The 16,579-nt window shown below is 41.7% G+C and overlaps 1 protein-coding gene across 1 annotated transcript in view; it reads right to left on the bottom strand.

The window, feature by feature from the left end:
• Positions 1-15,607: 15,607 nt before the first annotated feature.
• Positions 15,608-16,579, bottom strand: part of Vps35 (VPS35 retromer complex component) — a 30,453-nt gene continuing 29,481 nt past the window's right edge. Inside the window, exon 17 of the mRNA XM_051195028.1 lies at positions 15,608-16,527. Within this exon, the coding sequence (XP_051050985.1) occupies positions 16,348-16,527 (180 nt within the window). The 3' untranslated portion in view covers positions 15,608-16,347. The remainder of the gene's footprint in view (positions 16,528-16,579) is intronic.

Below are 16,579 nucleotides of genomic sequence, written 5' to 3' on the forward strand. Positions count from 1 at the left end.
AAGTAGGGTTTGTTTTTCTGTCTGTGTGTGTGTTTAAGTGTAAGTGCATGTGTGTGTGTAGACCAGAGAACCTCAGGTGTCATTCTTCAAGATGACCATATACCTTGTTTTTGGAGTCCCTTGGGGGCATAGAGTTCACTGCTTCAGTCTGGGTAGTTAGCCAGTGAGACCCAAGAACTCATTTGTCTCTGCCTGCCCTGTATCAGGATCATGAATGTGTGTCATCCTGATTTTTCACATGGGTCAAATTGGGGTGCTCACACTTACTTGACTAACAGTTCTGAAAGTTGAGGTGTCTGCCCTGTCCTTGCTAACAGTGTTTTGGACTTTGTTTGGACATATTTGATCAGGAGCTGTAGAGCACAATGCTCAATAGTTGAGGCTCTGAGATGTCTGATGTACGTCAATGCTTTGCTTAATATATTTAGTAGCAATTAGTAAATATTGTTTTATGAAGTGCTTTCATGTCCTTGCCTAGGTTTTAATATTTCTTATTTTCAATGTGGAGAAGCATTAAATTCTGTATTAGACATTTATGTGCTGTTTTAGTCACTGTTCTGTTGCTATGAAGAGACATGACCAAGGCAACTCTTATAAAAGAAAGCATTTAATTGTGGGATTGCTTACAGTTTCAGAAGTTAGTCCATTGTCATCATGGTGGGGAGCATAGTGGCACTCAGACAGCATGGGTGCTGAGTTAGCTGAGAGTCTACACCCTAATCTGTAGTGTGTGTGGGGGGGGTGTCTAAAATGGTCTTTCAAAACCACAAAGCCCACTCGCAGTGACATACTTCCTCCAAGGCTATACCACTTAATCCCTCTAATCCTTTCAAATAGTGCCATTTCTGAGTGAATATATGAGCCTTTGGGGGCCATTTTAACTCAAACCATCACGCTCTACTTACTGGCCCCCATAGGTTTGTAGCCATATCATAATACAAAAATGTATCCAGTCCAACTTCAAAAATCCCCATATTCAACAATGTTTAAATTTTAAAGTCTCTTCTAGACTACTGTCACTCTCTTAAATGTAACCCCTTGTAAAATAAAAAATCAGAAAGCAGATCATATACTTCCAACATACAATGACACAGGATATACACTGTATCATGGGTATCATAGAGAATGTAATTATCTAGGCATAGCCAGCTTGGCTCCACCCCTTAGTATGCATGGCAAGCAGTACCCTGGCTCTATGAAGGTACAGGAGGTCCCTTTAAGAGACAGGATCTGCTTACTGCTGCTCTCTCTTTACACTGTTTCTCTGAGGCTGCAGGTCTCTGTCTCTCTCTCTCCTCTCTCTCTTTCTTTCTCTCTACCCTCTCTCCCTTCCATTCCCTTACTTTTTTATCCTTTCCCCAATAAACTTCCCACGTAAGTTCTGCCTGATGGCGTGTTTGTCCCTCATCTGCCCCGAAGCTTCCTGCCAAAGGTCCCCTTCATTCCATATATCATAACAGAGAACATACTGGTCAAAGTAAGCCTGAAACCCAGCAGGGAAAACTTCACATTCTGCCTCTCCACATCTGATGCCAGCCTTCTTCAGATCTCCAACTCCTTCCAGCTTTGTTGACTGCAACATACTTCTTTCTCTCCTGGGCTGGTGCCACACCCAGTCTACAGCTTTCCTTGACATGTATTCCATGACTCCAGCATCTTCAACATCTTGGGATCACCAGCAAAATCCTGGCTTCACCTTTGGAGCTTTGTGCGATGGTCCTTTGAGTCTTCATGCAGAGACACCCCTGACATCTGCCTGGCCTTAGAGGCTTTCTTTAGACACAGAGAGAGATTTCACACCTCTTTTCTTATATCCTTGACTCTAAAGCCAGAACCACATGGTTGAGTCAAGGGAGGAATAGACAAGAGCAAGAAAAGAGACACCTTAATAGAGGGAGCCATTATAGGTTTGAAGAGAAAACTGACACTAGAGAAATGTCCAGAGACCTACAAGGATGACCCCAACTAACAATCTGAGCAACAGTGGAAAGGCTGCCTTAAATGCCCTTCCCTGATAATGAGATTGATAACTAACTTATGCCATCCTAGAACCTTCATGTTGGAAACAGAAGTAGTCACCCACAGCTAAACACTGAGCCAAATTCCTGGAATCCAGTTGCAGAGAGGGAGGAGTGATAAGAAAAGGAGTTAAGACCGGGCTACAGAAACACACAGAGACAGTTGACCTGAACAAGGGGAAGCTCATGGACCCCCAGATTGATAGCTGGGAAACCAGCATTGGACCGACCCAGAACCCCTGACCATGGGTCTCAATTAGAAGGCCTGGGCAGTCTAAGGGACCTCTGACAGTGGAACCAGGATGTATCCCTGGCGCATGAAAGGACTTTGGGAGCACATTCCTCATGGAGGGATACTCCCTTAACCAAGAGGCAGGAGGAAGGACCTAGACCCTACTCCAAATGACTTGACAGATTTTGATGATCCCTCCTGGAGGGCATCACCCTCCCTGAGTGGGTGGGGAATGGGAGAGGAGGGAGGTTGGGGGTCATGGGAAAAGGGAGAGGGAACTGGGATCCATATGTAAAATAAGAAAAATAATAAATTAAATAATAAAAAATATGTAGGAACCCTGGTGTGACATCAAAAGATGAAGTCTTTGAATTATAGGCATAGATGATAGAGAAGCATCGCAGGTTGATAGCATAGACCATATCTTCAACAAAATTATAGAGAAAACCTTTCCAAACTAAGGAAATGCTTATCTATAAAAGAAGCACACAGAACACCAAAATAAACAAGACCAGAAAAGGAACTCCCCGCAACATAACATAGTTAAATACACAGAACATAGAAAGAGCAAGAAAGCTACAAGAGAAAATACACAAGTCACATGCAAAGCAAAACCCATCAGAATGACAGCTGATTTCTCAATAGAAGCTTTGAAAGCTGGACCACCGTGAAGCATTGTATTCCAAGTTCTTAAGCAGCTGTGGATGCCAATCTACACTACTTAGTCATAGCTGAAGCAGAAACCAAAACTTCTCATTGTACAAACATGCTAAAACTATTCATGTCCACCAAGCTATCCCTAAACAGAATACTGAAATCAATGCTTCAGAATGAAAAAGAGGAATGAACATAACCAAAAGACTGTAGAAGCAGTAATTACTGAAACACAAAGTAGGACTAAGAAAACGAACAGGAAAAAACAAAACAAACAAACAAAAAAACCAACTGCAATCAACAAACACTTTTCTGCTTTTTACTTTAATTTCTATTATTTCCATATGTTACAACCCAGCTGCAATTTCCCCTACCTCCACTCCTCCCAGCACCCTCACTGCAACTCCGCTCTCCCCTAGAGCCGTCTCCAAGGGATATCCACTGATCATGGCACAACAAGTTACAACAAGGCTAGGCACAAACCCTCGTGTCAAGACCGGATGAGGCAACCCAATAGGATGAAAAGGATCACAAGAGCAAGCAAAAGAGTCAGGCACAGACACACCCCACCCCCACTGTGAGGGGCCCTACAAGAACACCAAGCTACACGACCATAATATACATGCAGAGGACCTAGCTCAGGCCCATACAAGCTCCATGATTGTTCCTTCAGTCTCCGTGAGCCCCTATGAGCCCTGCTTAGTTGATTTTGTAGGCAGGCCATATTTCCATGGTTTCCTTGACCCCTTTGGCTCCACAATCCTCCCTCCCCCTTTTCTGTGGGTTTCCCCTGGCTTTGCCTAGTGTTTAGCTGTGGGTTTATGCATCTGCTCCCATCAGTTTCTGGATGACGCCTGTCTGATGACAACTGAGCTAGACACTAATCTATAAGTACAGTAGAATATCATAAGGAATCATTTAATTGACTTATTTTTCTTATTTTACATAGCGATCTCAGTTCCCTCTCCCTCCCATGCCCTCCGACCACCCTCCCATCTCATTCCTCCCCAACTCCTCAGGGAGGGTGATGCCTTCCAGGAGGGAATAGAAAGACTGTAAGACCCAGAGTAGGTGGATGACATCAAGGAAATAGTTTTTCAGATACAACAGTGTACTTGCAAATATGAACTCACAGCAACTGTGACAACATGCACAAAAATCTAAACAAGCTCAAACCAGACAAATCCCAGCATGGATGTGGGAAGGTAGGCATGAAGTCACTAGTTGCTGAGAAGGGAGAGACAGTTTTCTTTAATGATGAGACCCCCTGGTAGGTCAACTACATTCCAGAGTAGGCCCTACTCCCAAGATTAGTTGAACAATAAAAACTGAACTTGATGGGGGACAAAAAGAAAATTCAAAGTTGGATGGGCTTGAGGGGAAAGAATGGAGAAGGTACTTACTGGAAGAGTTGAGGGTAGAAGGGTGAATATGTTCAAAATACACATTTATTCAAGCAGACTAGGCTACCTTCATTGTATAGGAAGAATCAAATCTCCATACTCTCCTAGGAAATTAGACTATTCTAGTTTAATTTTTGTTATTTGTTTGTATAAAAAAATCCAATAATAGCATGTCTATGTTAGGTGTATCTAACTAGTATATTTATGTAGATAGATGTGAGCTTCTGTATCACATCTCTGTGTACAGCCCAGGACTGGACGAAACCTTCTTGATAGGTTTGGTTTTCCTTTCTAGTGTGAAAAAAAATGCCAGTTCCTGGTTAGCTGACTGAAAATAGGTGAGGCGTTTTGAGTGCAGTGGGGCTAGCAGTCAACCAGTAGGTGGCTATTTGGCCAAAGATCTATAAACTATTTATGCCATCTCCAATTCTTTAAACTCTCCTAAATTAACACGAGTGAATTCAAATTTCAAAATGGCAACCAAGTTATACAAGGTAAAGGATGTCATTAAGACAACAATTCTGCCATAGTGTCCATATACTGAACTTGAATATGACCACTCCCTTCCCCTAACTCTTCAGGACTACCCAGCACTGACTACTGCTTCTCAAAGACAGTGTTCCAGTATCCAGAAGTCTTGTGCAGTCTTCAGTTGGAGGCAATCCAATTAAGAATCTTGATGGCTTTGGGTGGTGGTGATGCACACTTTGATTCCCAACACTTGGGAATCAAAGGCAGATAGATCTCCGTGAGTTTGAGGCCAGCCTGGTCTACAGAGAATTCAAAGACAGCTGGGACTACACAGAGATTGCCTATCTCAACCCCTCCCCCAATATCTTGACAACCACTTCAAAATCAAGGAAACAGACTACTGTGGCTAGGGAGTCTTACACCTTTGTGCTAGGGTGTAACTCCTTCATCCTGGATCAGCTCTGTCAGCACATCTCTGAAACCATTCAAATATTTTCTAGGAAATGAAGTATAGAAAACGGACTTGAGCACATTTTGCCACAGAACAGATGAAGACTCTGTATATCCTTCAGCAATTAAGATTGGAGATATAACTGAACTCACTGTCAATGTTTGCTTCTGGAGTACGGATAGGTTTTAGCCATTCTTATGTCATGGAGTCCGTCCTGCTATTTGGAAAATCTCACATGAGAATGAACACAATTTCTTTGCAGGGGCCTCAAGAAGGTCTGGAGTTTGAATCTAGCTTGGGCCACATTATGAGATCCTATCTCTGCTGGGCATGGTAGCACATGCCTTTAGTCCCAGAAAGCAGAGGCAGGAGGATCTCTGTGATTTCAAGGACAGCCTGTTCTATACAGTGAGATCCAGGAAGCCAGGATAGTCAGACTATAAAAGGGATTATGCCATTGAAACTCATCTCATAATCATTTGGTTTCGACTCTTTAAAACTTTTCTTAAGATAAATATAAAATAAATATAAGATGTATGTATGTAAGTATATGGTGATATGTTATTTACGATTTAATTAAGCCATTGGAGATCAAAATGTAAAGCTAGCCACAGCCATAGAGCCAGGCAGTAATGATATACACATTTAATCCCAGCAGCCATAATACTAGCTAGCCATAAAGACCAGGCATTGGTGGTACACACCTTTAATTTCAGGACTCAGGAGAGAGAGCCAGACAAATCTCTCTTAGCTCAAGGCCACACCAAGCTACATGAAATGGATCCAGTCTAAAAAAGAAACAGCTCACACAAAGGTGATCCTAGCACTTGGGATCACACACTTTAATCCCAGCACCAGGGAGGTGGAGACAGGAGTGATATGGCTGGGTGGGGAAAGGAATACAAGGTAGGAGGAGACAGGAACCTGGGGATTGCAGTCTGAGGCTTGGTGGAGAGCAGTGCAATCAGGATCCTACTCTGAGGATTTGTGGAATCAGGATCACCCATTTCGATCTGAGGGTAGAAGTAAGAGCTAGCGACTGGCCGCTTTACTTTTCTGATCATTAACTTGAACCCCAATATCAGTCTCTGGGATTTTATTATTCATGTTACATATATGCATATATGCATGCATGTACATATATAACTACCTATTGTGATATTAGTGGTCATATAGAATACTAATTAATTCAGGAAATAAGCTTCATCTAGCTTCCTATACATGTTTTTGGGTTTGAGTGTGAAACAGGTAACTAGAAACTAAATTTGTGTGCTGTGAATGTATTTATCAGATTGTGGTCCTTTAACCTCTTGGAGATCTGCCGCATATGACATTTAGAATGTTTGAGCTTTCTGCAGTGAACCATGGACATTCCTGGCAGTGATGAGAGTAAGGTCTCCAAGAATGACAAATCCACCTGGATAGTGGTAATGCCACTAAGCTGACAAACATCACTCAAAGATCAGCTTTGAACTACAAACTGCTCAGGACAACTTCAAAGCAGTTACCTAAAATGTTCCAGCCTCATAGGCTACTCTATCCAGGACTTCAGATAAGCTGTGCACTTTCCCATCACATGGGCTGGGCAACAAATAATATAGTTAGCTCTTCCAAAACTTGACCACACTATCCTGATTTTCTCAAGGTTCCCTACAGATGCCACTGTTCCCAAACAACGGGAAGTAATTTTAAGAACATGATGCCCACAAAAGGTGGGGTGGTGGTTTTTGGTTGTTCAGTGGGTTATAGATTCTTGTAATCATTTAAGGAGGTTAGTTGTAAGATATTATTGATCATGGTCAGGGATGCCTATGAACAATACAAAACAGCATGGTAAAATATCCCTAAGGATGTAATAGTGGCACTCATCTGAATAGTAACCAATAGCTGTTTAATTGAACTTCAGGCCTGCTCAGCAAGAAGGAAACCCAGCTAGCTACTTAGGGATAGTGTATTGGGTAGTTTTGTTTGTCAACTTGACACAAGTTATAGTCACTAGAGGAAGGAGCCTCAGCTGAGGAAATGCCTCAAGATCTAGCTGTAAGGCATTTTCTCATTTAGTGATCAATGGGAGAAGCCCAGGGTGGATGGTACCATCCCTGGGCTACTGGTTCTCCATTCTATAAAAAGTTAGGTTGAGAAAGCCATGGGAAGGAAGCCAATAAGCAGCATCCTCCATAACCTCTGCTCCTGCCCCTAGGAGGCTGCCTTGTTTGAGTTTCTGTCCTGATTTCCTTCACTGGTAAACAGCAATCTGAAGTGTAAGCCTAATACAACCCTTTCCTACCCAACTTGCTTTTGGTCATGATGTTTCATCATAGCAACAGAAACCCTAACTAAGACAGCAGAGCTAGCTGATAAGAAAGTAATAACTGGCCAACAATATAATATCAAATACAGAGTCTCTGTGTATTATTTGGGGCTGGCGCGGCGGCAGGACAATACCAGGCGGCGGGCGAAAAAACCGTACCCCTTACAGATGGCGCCCACGTGGCTAATAAGAACTTCCACTTAAAATTTAACGAAAGCTTAAAAAAGAGTTTTAGAAACAAAAGAACAGAGACTAGCAAGGTTTCTTGGTAACAGCATTTTTCTTGGTTGGACTCTGACTTGTGAGAGACAAGCAGATTGCGCGGCTCCTTTAAGGGCAAAAAACCGCACAGCTTTTAAAAAGTACTGCTAACAATTTATTGGTGTGTATGAGAGATGGCAATGGCAGCGACCACATCTCCAAGCTGGCAGCATGCGGCTGGATGGCAGTGTTGACCAGGGCAGTGACCACAGCTTTCATTGCTGGCGGTAAAGGTACCCACCACCATCTTTAATAACTGCGGCAGAAACAACAAAGACTTTCATTTTAACAATGTTGTTGTTTAACAGATAAAGACTTGTGGCCAGACAAAGATAAAGATTTACAGTAAAGACAGATTCATATTAAGAAAAACCTCTAAAGGTTTACAGTGTGTTTTTAAAAATATACGTAGGCTTGGAAGAAAAAGAGAAAAAAAAAAAAAAAAGGAATGGTTTTAAAAAGACAAAGAGGAACTGGGTGTGGTGGCACACCTTTAATCCCAGCACTCAAGAGACAGAGGCAAGCAGATCTCTGTGATTTGCAAAGTAAACCTGGTATGCATAGTAAATTCCAGGACAGATAAGAGTTATACAGTGAAACCCTATGTCAAAAAATGAAAAAATAAAAGTAAAATAAACAGAGTAATAATAAAGCCATGTAAAGATGAAAAGCTCAGAGAGAATCTGGTTACTGTATGCTATTGTGTTGTCTCTGCATTGTTTGACTGCTGAGGAAACAACTGTTAAAACAAATGCTGCTGAATTAATTCAATTTATATATTTTTAAAAATGCTTTGACTCAAAAATTTAAGTTCAAGGACAAGTTACTGGGGAAAAGGATTTCTTTTGTTTCAACAGGAAATAAAAAGCTGTGGATTCCTTCCAGACTAATGTAGTTTGATCAAGCCAGACCCCCTGAAACAGAGTTGCTGGTGATACAACGTTCAAAACAGCTTAAACAAGACAGCCTTACAGACTACAGCCGATTTCTGCATCTTCTTAGGATCCCCATGACAGCACCCCCTATCAGCAGGAAGTAGTTTAGAAAAAATGACACCCAAATTCCCAAATATTGTTTATAAATGTTTGTTTTCTTTTAAATGGACTTGGTTATAAATGGTTAATGATCACAACCAATATTCTTTTTAAAAGGTAAAAAGGGAATTATGGTATAGATATGAATACTTTGTTTTGGAATGGATTTTCATTTATTGATACAATTTAATGTCAATTTTGTGATGTGTATATTCTCCTTTTGTTTAGGTATTGTGTTTATATAGCTCATTTAGAAATGTAATGTATAATGTAGTACAGATAATAGATAATTATCTATGATAGTCAAAGTTTAGAGTTAAGTTAGTTAGGTTTTTCAAGATACACAGAGATGTATTTGAGATAGATAGGCATTCTTCAAACCTTTCAAAGACCTACAGAATATGGCATTTAAAATGGTTTAGGCTTTTCGTGACAGTGAGACATAATTGCTCTTGGCAATACCACCTGCACCAGAAAGGAAGATGGAAATCGAAGAAATGCATTATGAAGTTTACTTCCAATATGGCAAGACTAGCCATTTGGACAAGATACTGCTCTTGTCTGGACTGTTTGACTTTGTGCTGTATAAACTGGACATGCAGGGCCCACAGAAAAGTGACTGCTGATTCAAGATGGACATTGCTACAATGGTCCTGCTTCATGGAAGAGTCTGCCAGACAGTCTGCAGGACACAGAAAAGTGACTGACAAACTGCCAATACAAGAAGACAGTTTAAAGTTTCCGGCTTTGCTGAAGAGTCTGCTAGACACACTATGGCCTATGGGCTGAAGATGGAAGATTACAAAAGAACTTCGGGTGACTGAACAGTCAGTGAGTTGTCTCTGTCATTTCTAGAGTTTATATATTATCCTTGTGTGGTCTTTGATGGAGTTGAAGACAGATAGTTATGGTTATAGTTCATTAGTTAGGATTAAAGATAAGTTACTTAGACTTTAGACACACAAAGATAGAATAGATGATGGAATATTTTCTTCAAATCTTGCTAAATGCTAATGAACTAAATATTGTTAACTGTGATTCTTACTTGATAACTGCTGTATAATATATTTTGCTATAATAAGGTTAAAACCCTTCTTTTTATTTAGACAGAAAAGAGGAGATGATGGGAGATGTCATTCTGTATATGTTTCTCATACTGGTTAATAATAAAGCACCATTGGCCAATAGGAAAGGAAGATAGGAGAGACAAGGAGGAAATAGGAAGTAGTAAGGGAGTCAAGATGGAGAGCCCGGAGAGAGCAGTATGCGGCAGCTGGCTCCGGGTAAGAAGACCACGTGGAAATACATAGATTAACACAAATGGGTTAATACTTAAGACAGAGCTAGCTGATAAGAAAGTAATAACTGGCCAACAATATAATATCAAATACAGAGTCTCTGTGCATTATTTGGGGTTGGCGCGGCGGCGGGACGGCAGGTGGAAAAACCTTACTCGTTACCAATCTTGGAGAAGAACCTACTACTGACACTTTACAAGACCTGCATAATTTCTAACTGCATTCTGAATTGTTATCCTTATATTTGTAGATAAGTGTAGCTCTCAACCTTTGAAAGACCCGCAGAGCATGGACCTTCACGCTCCCGCTCAGGAAAGGCGACACCCCAAATCACTCATGAGAAGTGGTATTGTTGTAAAAGCATGAGGACTTTTAATTCCAAGTGCACTGGGGTCCACAGTCATACGCCACACAGGGGTAGAGGACTGAGGACCCTGAGTACAGAATTGAGACAGCTTTTATAGGGTTACAACAAAGCCCGTGGATCATAAACCAATCATCTTATAGCATCCAGAGCTCCCATGGTGCTGACCAATCAATTTAAACCATCCAAACCCACACTTTATAGACCAATCGGTTTCCTATAGACCTGGAGGTCTGTATTTGTGTGGGCTCCTAGGTGGGGTGACAAATGGCAGTTAGGTTAGGTCACTGGGGCGGGGGTTTCCCAAGCAGTTTACAGTCAGATAAGCGGCAAGGAGTGTGACCTTTTGCCTATTTACTGGCTGAGGACAGGGTCTGGAATTTAAGGTATTTAGTATTTTTAAACTTCTAGCTTCCTGGGGTCATTGGAGAGTTAGGCTGTATTTTTCCATACTTACACCTTCACCAAAGATTATTCTTTTTGGGACAGACAGAGACAGTTACAGAAAATTATATCTAGTCAAAATAAAGAGAACAACTGATCATGGATACACCTATAATATAATTCCTACATCAAAGGCTCAGGACACTTCTGGGAAGAGGGAACAGAAAGACTGCAAAAGCCAGAGAACCAGGAAGTCTGTTGTATCTCCTTGAAATGACTGGGAAGCTTCACTTTAATACTTCAACAATATGGCTACCTAAACCACACCGGAACAAGGACAACTCCAACAGGCATGCTAACGTGAAAGTAAGAAATCTTACGGGCCACCCCAAAGAACTAAGTACTCACCCCCACCTCCTGTTGCCCACCCCAGAGTAGCCCCCTAACTGAATATTCAAAACTGTCTTAGTTACTGTTCTGTTGCTGTGAAAAGACACCATGACCAAGGCAATTCTCATAGAAGAACGTATTTAATTGGGAACTTGCTTACAGTTTTAGATGGTTTGTCCATGATCATCATGATGGGAAGCAGACAGGCATGGTGCTATAGCAGTAGTTGAGAACTTTACATCCTAGAAGCAAGGGAAATGGGTCCCTGTCCCCAGTTAGTTGTTGAGCACTGGAGACCTCAGGGAGCTGGGGAGCAGGGTCTCAGGCAGCATGGAATGAACAACCACAGGGGGTGGGAAGGTAGGGAGTGGGGGTGGGGAGAGAACCGAGCAAGGGAGTAAAAGCACCTAATTTGCACATGCAGACCTGATTGAAGACAGGCAAATGTTAACGAGTCACCAGAGCAAGTGGGAGGAAGTACTGCATGGAGGAGGCAGGGACTTTCCAAGCATGTAACTCTAACATGACATGGCCTTTGTCTATATGGATTTGTGTAATGATGTACTATTTATAATTTATTAAATCATGCCTGAGGATTCAGAAAGCAAAGACAGCCACAAGCCATAGAAACCAGACACACACCTTTAATCCCAGCAGCCAGAAGCTAGGAGGTGGTGGTAAAAACCTTTAATCCTAGGACTCAGGATTAAGAGGTAGACAGATCTCTGTGAGTCCAAGGCCACCCAGATCTACATGAGATTGATCCAGTCTTAAAGAGACAAAGCTCACACAAAGATGATCTCAGCACCTGGGACCACACACCTTTAATCCTAGCATTAGGGAGGTATATAAGACAGGAACAAGGTCTCAATATCAGGCATTCATTCTCCAGCCACACTGAGGATAGGAAGACATTGAAGTCTCAGGATTCTCCAGAACACACTGGTTTGGTAGAGCAGGATCATCTTTTAGTCTGAGGTAGAGTAAGAACTAGTAGACAGTTGTTTTGCTTTTCTGATCTTCAGCTTTAAGTTTGAACCTGAATATCAATCTCTGGGTCTTTTATTTATCGCGCAGAGTTGAATGGATCCAGGTCTGATTTGGGTAGGGAGTGGCCGCACTCCTGCCATGTTCTCTGAGAGATGTCCAGGGTACAGACAACACTTTGAAGTCCCTCATCTGGCCTGGGAGCCCACAGGGGAACAAAGACAGAAACACAGAAAGAGACAGAGACACCAGGAATGTCCTAGAACTGGGGGCATTTTCAGCAAAGTGTCAGGCTACAAAATTAACACACAGAGATCAGTAGCCTTCCTGCGTAACAGTTACAAAGATAATGAGAGGAAATCAGGGTAACAAATGCATTCACAAGAGGGGGAAAACAAATGGATGTGAATGATATCCATAATGAAAACTTTACAATGGTGAAGAGACAGAAACTGTACTCATGGACATGCAGGATCGACAGTGAAAATGGCCATCCTCTAAAAGCCATTTACAAATTTAGTGTCCTCCCAATCAAAACACTTGTTCAATTCCTCACAGAAATATAAACAGTTCATATGGAAGCACAAAAGACCTTACAGAGCCAAAGCAATAATGAGCAAAAGGGATACAGTAAGAGGCATCATCATGGCTGATTTCAATACACTGGAGTCACTAATAGGAACAGCATGGAACTGGCATAAAAACAGATTAATATATATAATAGACACAGCCACCGTTTTTTCGCCTTTCTTTCTTTTTTTAAAATGAAGATGTCAAATGCTATAGAGGTTAGAATCTTAAACCAAGGGTGCTGGGAAAACTGTATCAATACAAAGCTAGATCCTTCCCATGCACCATATACAAAACTCAACTCCAAATGGATCAAGGACCTCAGCATAAGACCTGGAAGTATAGAGTGTGAGAAGAGAAGCAGGGAGTATCCTAGACACAGCCATAGGGGTCATCAAGATGGCTCAGTGAGTAAGAGTCAGTGCAGCAGGTAACTGATGCCCTGAGTTAGTTCCCCAGGACTTACATGGTGGACGAGAAGGAGAGAACTGACTCCCATAAAGAGCCAACTCTTCTAAGTTATCCTCAGCCTCTAGACAGGCACCATGGTACACATTCTCTCTCTCTCTCCTCTCTCTCTCACTCACACACACACACACACACACACACACACACACACACACACACACACAAGCTTAAAAAAAAAAAAGATATCCCTATAGGAAGGACTTTCTGACAAAGAATCCAATGGCACATGAAATAATGCCAAGAATTTACAAATGGGACCTTCAGAATTAAAAGGCCTCTATACAGCAAAGGAGACTGTTAAGCAAGTTAAGCGTTATTTGTCAGAGGGGCCCAAGGCACCCAAAATGACACACGATATTGCCATTGCTCTTGCCCACCATAGCTGGATGGAAAGACCCTACTGATGAACACACAACATACTTTGTTTCCAAGATAGAAAAATCAAGATGGAACTGACCTGAAAGCTTCCACGGTGCTAGAAAGTGCTTGCCCCTGGGGTAAGGAAGGGGGTGTTAAAAAATGGACTTACCCAGCAATACTCTGCACACTACAATACCAACCTATCAGACAAGGTGTGCCTACTAGTGCAATAATGACAGTGTCAATCAACTATTTTCAGAACAGATTTGAGGCCTGGTGCTAAGTCTTGTTAGAAGCTCATAGCTATGAAAATCTTAACTCCTAGGAGCAAAACTACTACTGTTGTTTTGCCAAATGACATGTTAGCAACTGCCTTCCAAATACTGTATTTATAACCAGATTAGTATCACTTCAAGTTTGTAAGTGGTCAAAGTGCTGATATCAACTTCCTACCTCATCCCCCTCACCTGAAGGCACAGGGAATATTGCAAAAAGGGGGGGGGGGCAAGAAGAATATAGGAGCTGTAGGATGTGGAATACTGCCTTCTGAATATGACATGGATTGCACTCATGAACTCACGCTAACTGCTACTGTATAAGATGATTAACAGTTGGCATTTCAGCATGGTTGGCAGGGCTCACGAGGTCCCACCCCTAGCAGAGGAGCTGTTAGCAGTTAATGGCTGCTTGGGTCGGGGGACTCTTCTTCTATGGTGTGGGCACTAGTAAGTCACCCTTGCTTGAGTGAATGAACATGCAGGCAGCACTTACCACTCAGTGGGTTTATGGGGGGGGGGGGCATGAAGAAGAGGAAGTGGATATATGTGTGTATGCTTAAGATATATTGTGTTCTTGTATGAAAACCCCAATCAGAGGGGCACATGGTGGAGGAGGCCTGTGATTCTAACACTGATGAGGAAGATGCAGAAGACCACAAGTTTGAAGCCAGTTTATGCGATAAAAGGAAAACCTATCTAAATAAAAACAAAAGTTGGAGCATAATTCTCTTTTTACTATAGGCTAGATTTCCAAGATCAAGTCATTAAAAGGTACTGTGGCATTCCTCCTCCTCTTTTGGGGTTTATCCTAGAGAAGCCAGCTACCATGTTAAAAGGACGCATAAACTACTCTGTGGAAATGGCCATGAGACAGGAACTAAAACCTCCAGCTTACAATCATGTGAGTGTACTTAGAAGTCAGTCATAACCAAACCTTCAGATGACAGCAGCCAAAAATGTGATAAAACACCTAGAACCCATGCTAAGCTGTTCCCAAATTCCTAATCCAGACTACCACAACCTACCAGCTAAGGTCCTGACAAGGAGTAGCAAGGAAATGAAGAAAGGACAGACAGAAACCGGTACAGAAAAGCTGTTACCGGGTGGGATAAGCTACCAGCCCAAGCAAGCCAAAACCTCAGTGATTATTAGGTACAGCACAGGGAGAGGGAGGCAGTCCCTGTAAGTGAGCAGACAAACCCCAAGGAGGACACTGCAGGCAGCAACTATCCGTAAGCAATCAGATTCTAGGGGAAAGCCTGGCTAGTCCTCCTTAGCCTCACCCAGGTAAGGTTTTACCATTCTCATGGGTAATGAGGCACTGCAGTCCCTGTGTAAGCAATACACACTCACTCAGGACTTTCTGCACTCCCTACACCAGACAATGGTGACAGGAGTGTTTTAAGGCAGTTTCAGGGATATCTTTTACACAATGGTTAACTACACAGGTAAAGAGCCTTTAGGGATGTAATGGTAACATCATGTCCTAAAAAAAGTATGTGTGCTTGAAGAAGGTAATTAGCTATAAATGTCTGAAATAACAGGTGGTACCTTGTCCATTAAGTGCTAAACCTAGAGTTAAATAAGAGAATTCCATAAGCCTATGAGACATTACCCACAGGTAATCCATAGAGTTCACTCCATCAATTGTACAAAAAACAAGAAAGATCCAAAATTGTTAACATCAACTTTATTATTTCACTGATGAAAAAGTTGTAATTGTGATGCATTTCACATAAATTTACAATAGTGGAGGTTATACATAAATTACATTAAGTCACAAAATTTCTATTTCATAGAATCAAATTACTTTGATGTGTCCAGATGATGACATAGTTCTTAATGGATAGCTGAGTCCAAATATGCAAAATATAGCTTCTGCTTTTGACCACAGTGCTTTAAAATTCTTCAACATGCATTAATATATTCTAATTGTAGGGAATATATTACACATAGGCTTTATCTTGCATTCAGGGAAAGCCCAAGCTGAATTTCACACACAGTACTCCTGTCCTTTAAAGTAATCTCAGATAGGACCAGAGAACAAATAAACAAGTATGTTTGGGTTAGTACTCCCCATTAATAAAGAAAATACACAATCAACAATGCAACAAAATAAAATAAGGAAAGAGAGCTCCATTAGTAGCTGGGTTAAGTGGGTTTTGCTTTCAGTTTTCACAGATCACAAGAAGTTTAAAGAGCAGATCAGTCATGCTACTTGGGGTGATCAGACAGACTTAAACAATTATGAAGTGAGTTAAGGTCCTGAAGGTGTCTGGAGGTGCTGGGTAAACACATCACAGGTAAGGAATGGGAAACCTACCTCAGCATTTCTGAAAGGCACAATCTATGGAAGGGAGACCTAGGGAAGCCCTTTCTGGTGGGTAGAAAGGAGTTGCTGAGCTGTCTTCTTTTAAAGGATGAGACCTTCATAGATTGGCCCCTCAGACTCTGGTGATTCCCGCCTTGAGCGCAAATGCTCCAATGTGTTATGAAAATGCTTGTTAATTTGCTCTGTTTCTTCACTGGACTCAAGATTTGGGAGATCTTCTCGAATCTTTTGAATAAGCTGGTTCAAAACTTGAATTGTTACCTAAAAAGAATAATTGTGTAGCAGGCATGTATTACAAAAGACAATTTAGTAG

This window comes from Phodopus roborovskii, unplaced genomic scaffold (genome assembly GCF_943737965.1).
Source record: "Phodopus roborovskii unplaced genomic scaffold, PHOROB, whole genome shotgun sequence".
In the NCBI taxonomy this organism is placed as follows: domain Eukaryota; kingdom Metazoa; phylum Chordata; class Mammalia; order Rodentia; family Cricetidae; genus Phodopus; species Phodopus roborovskii.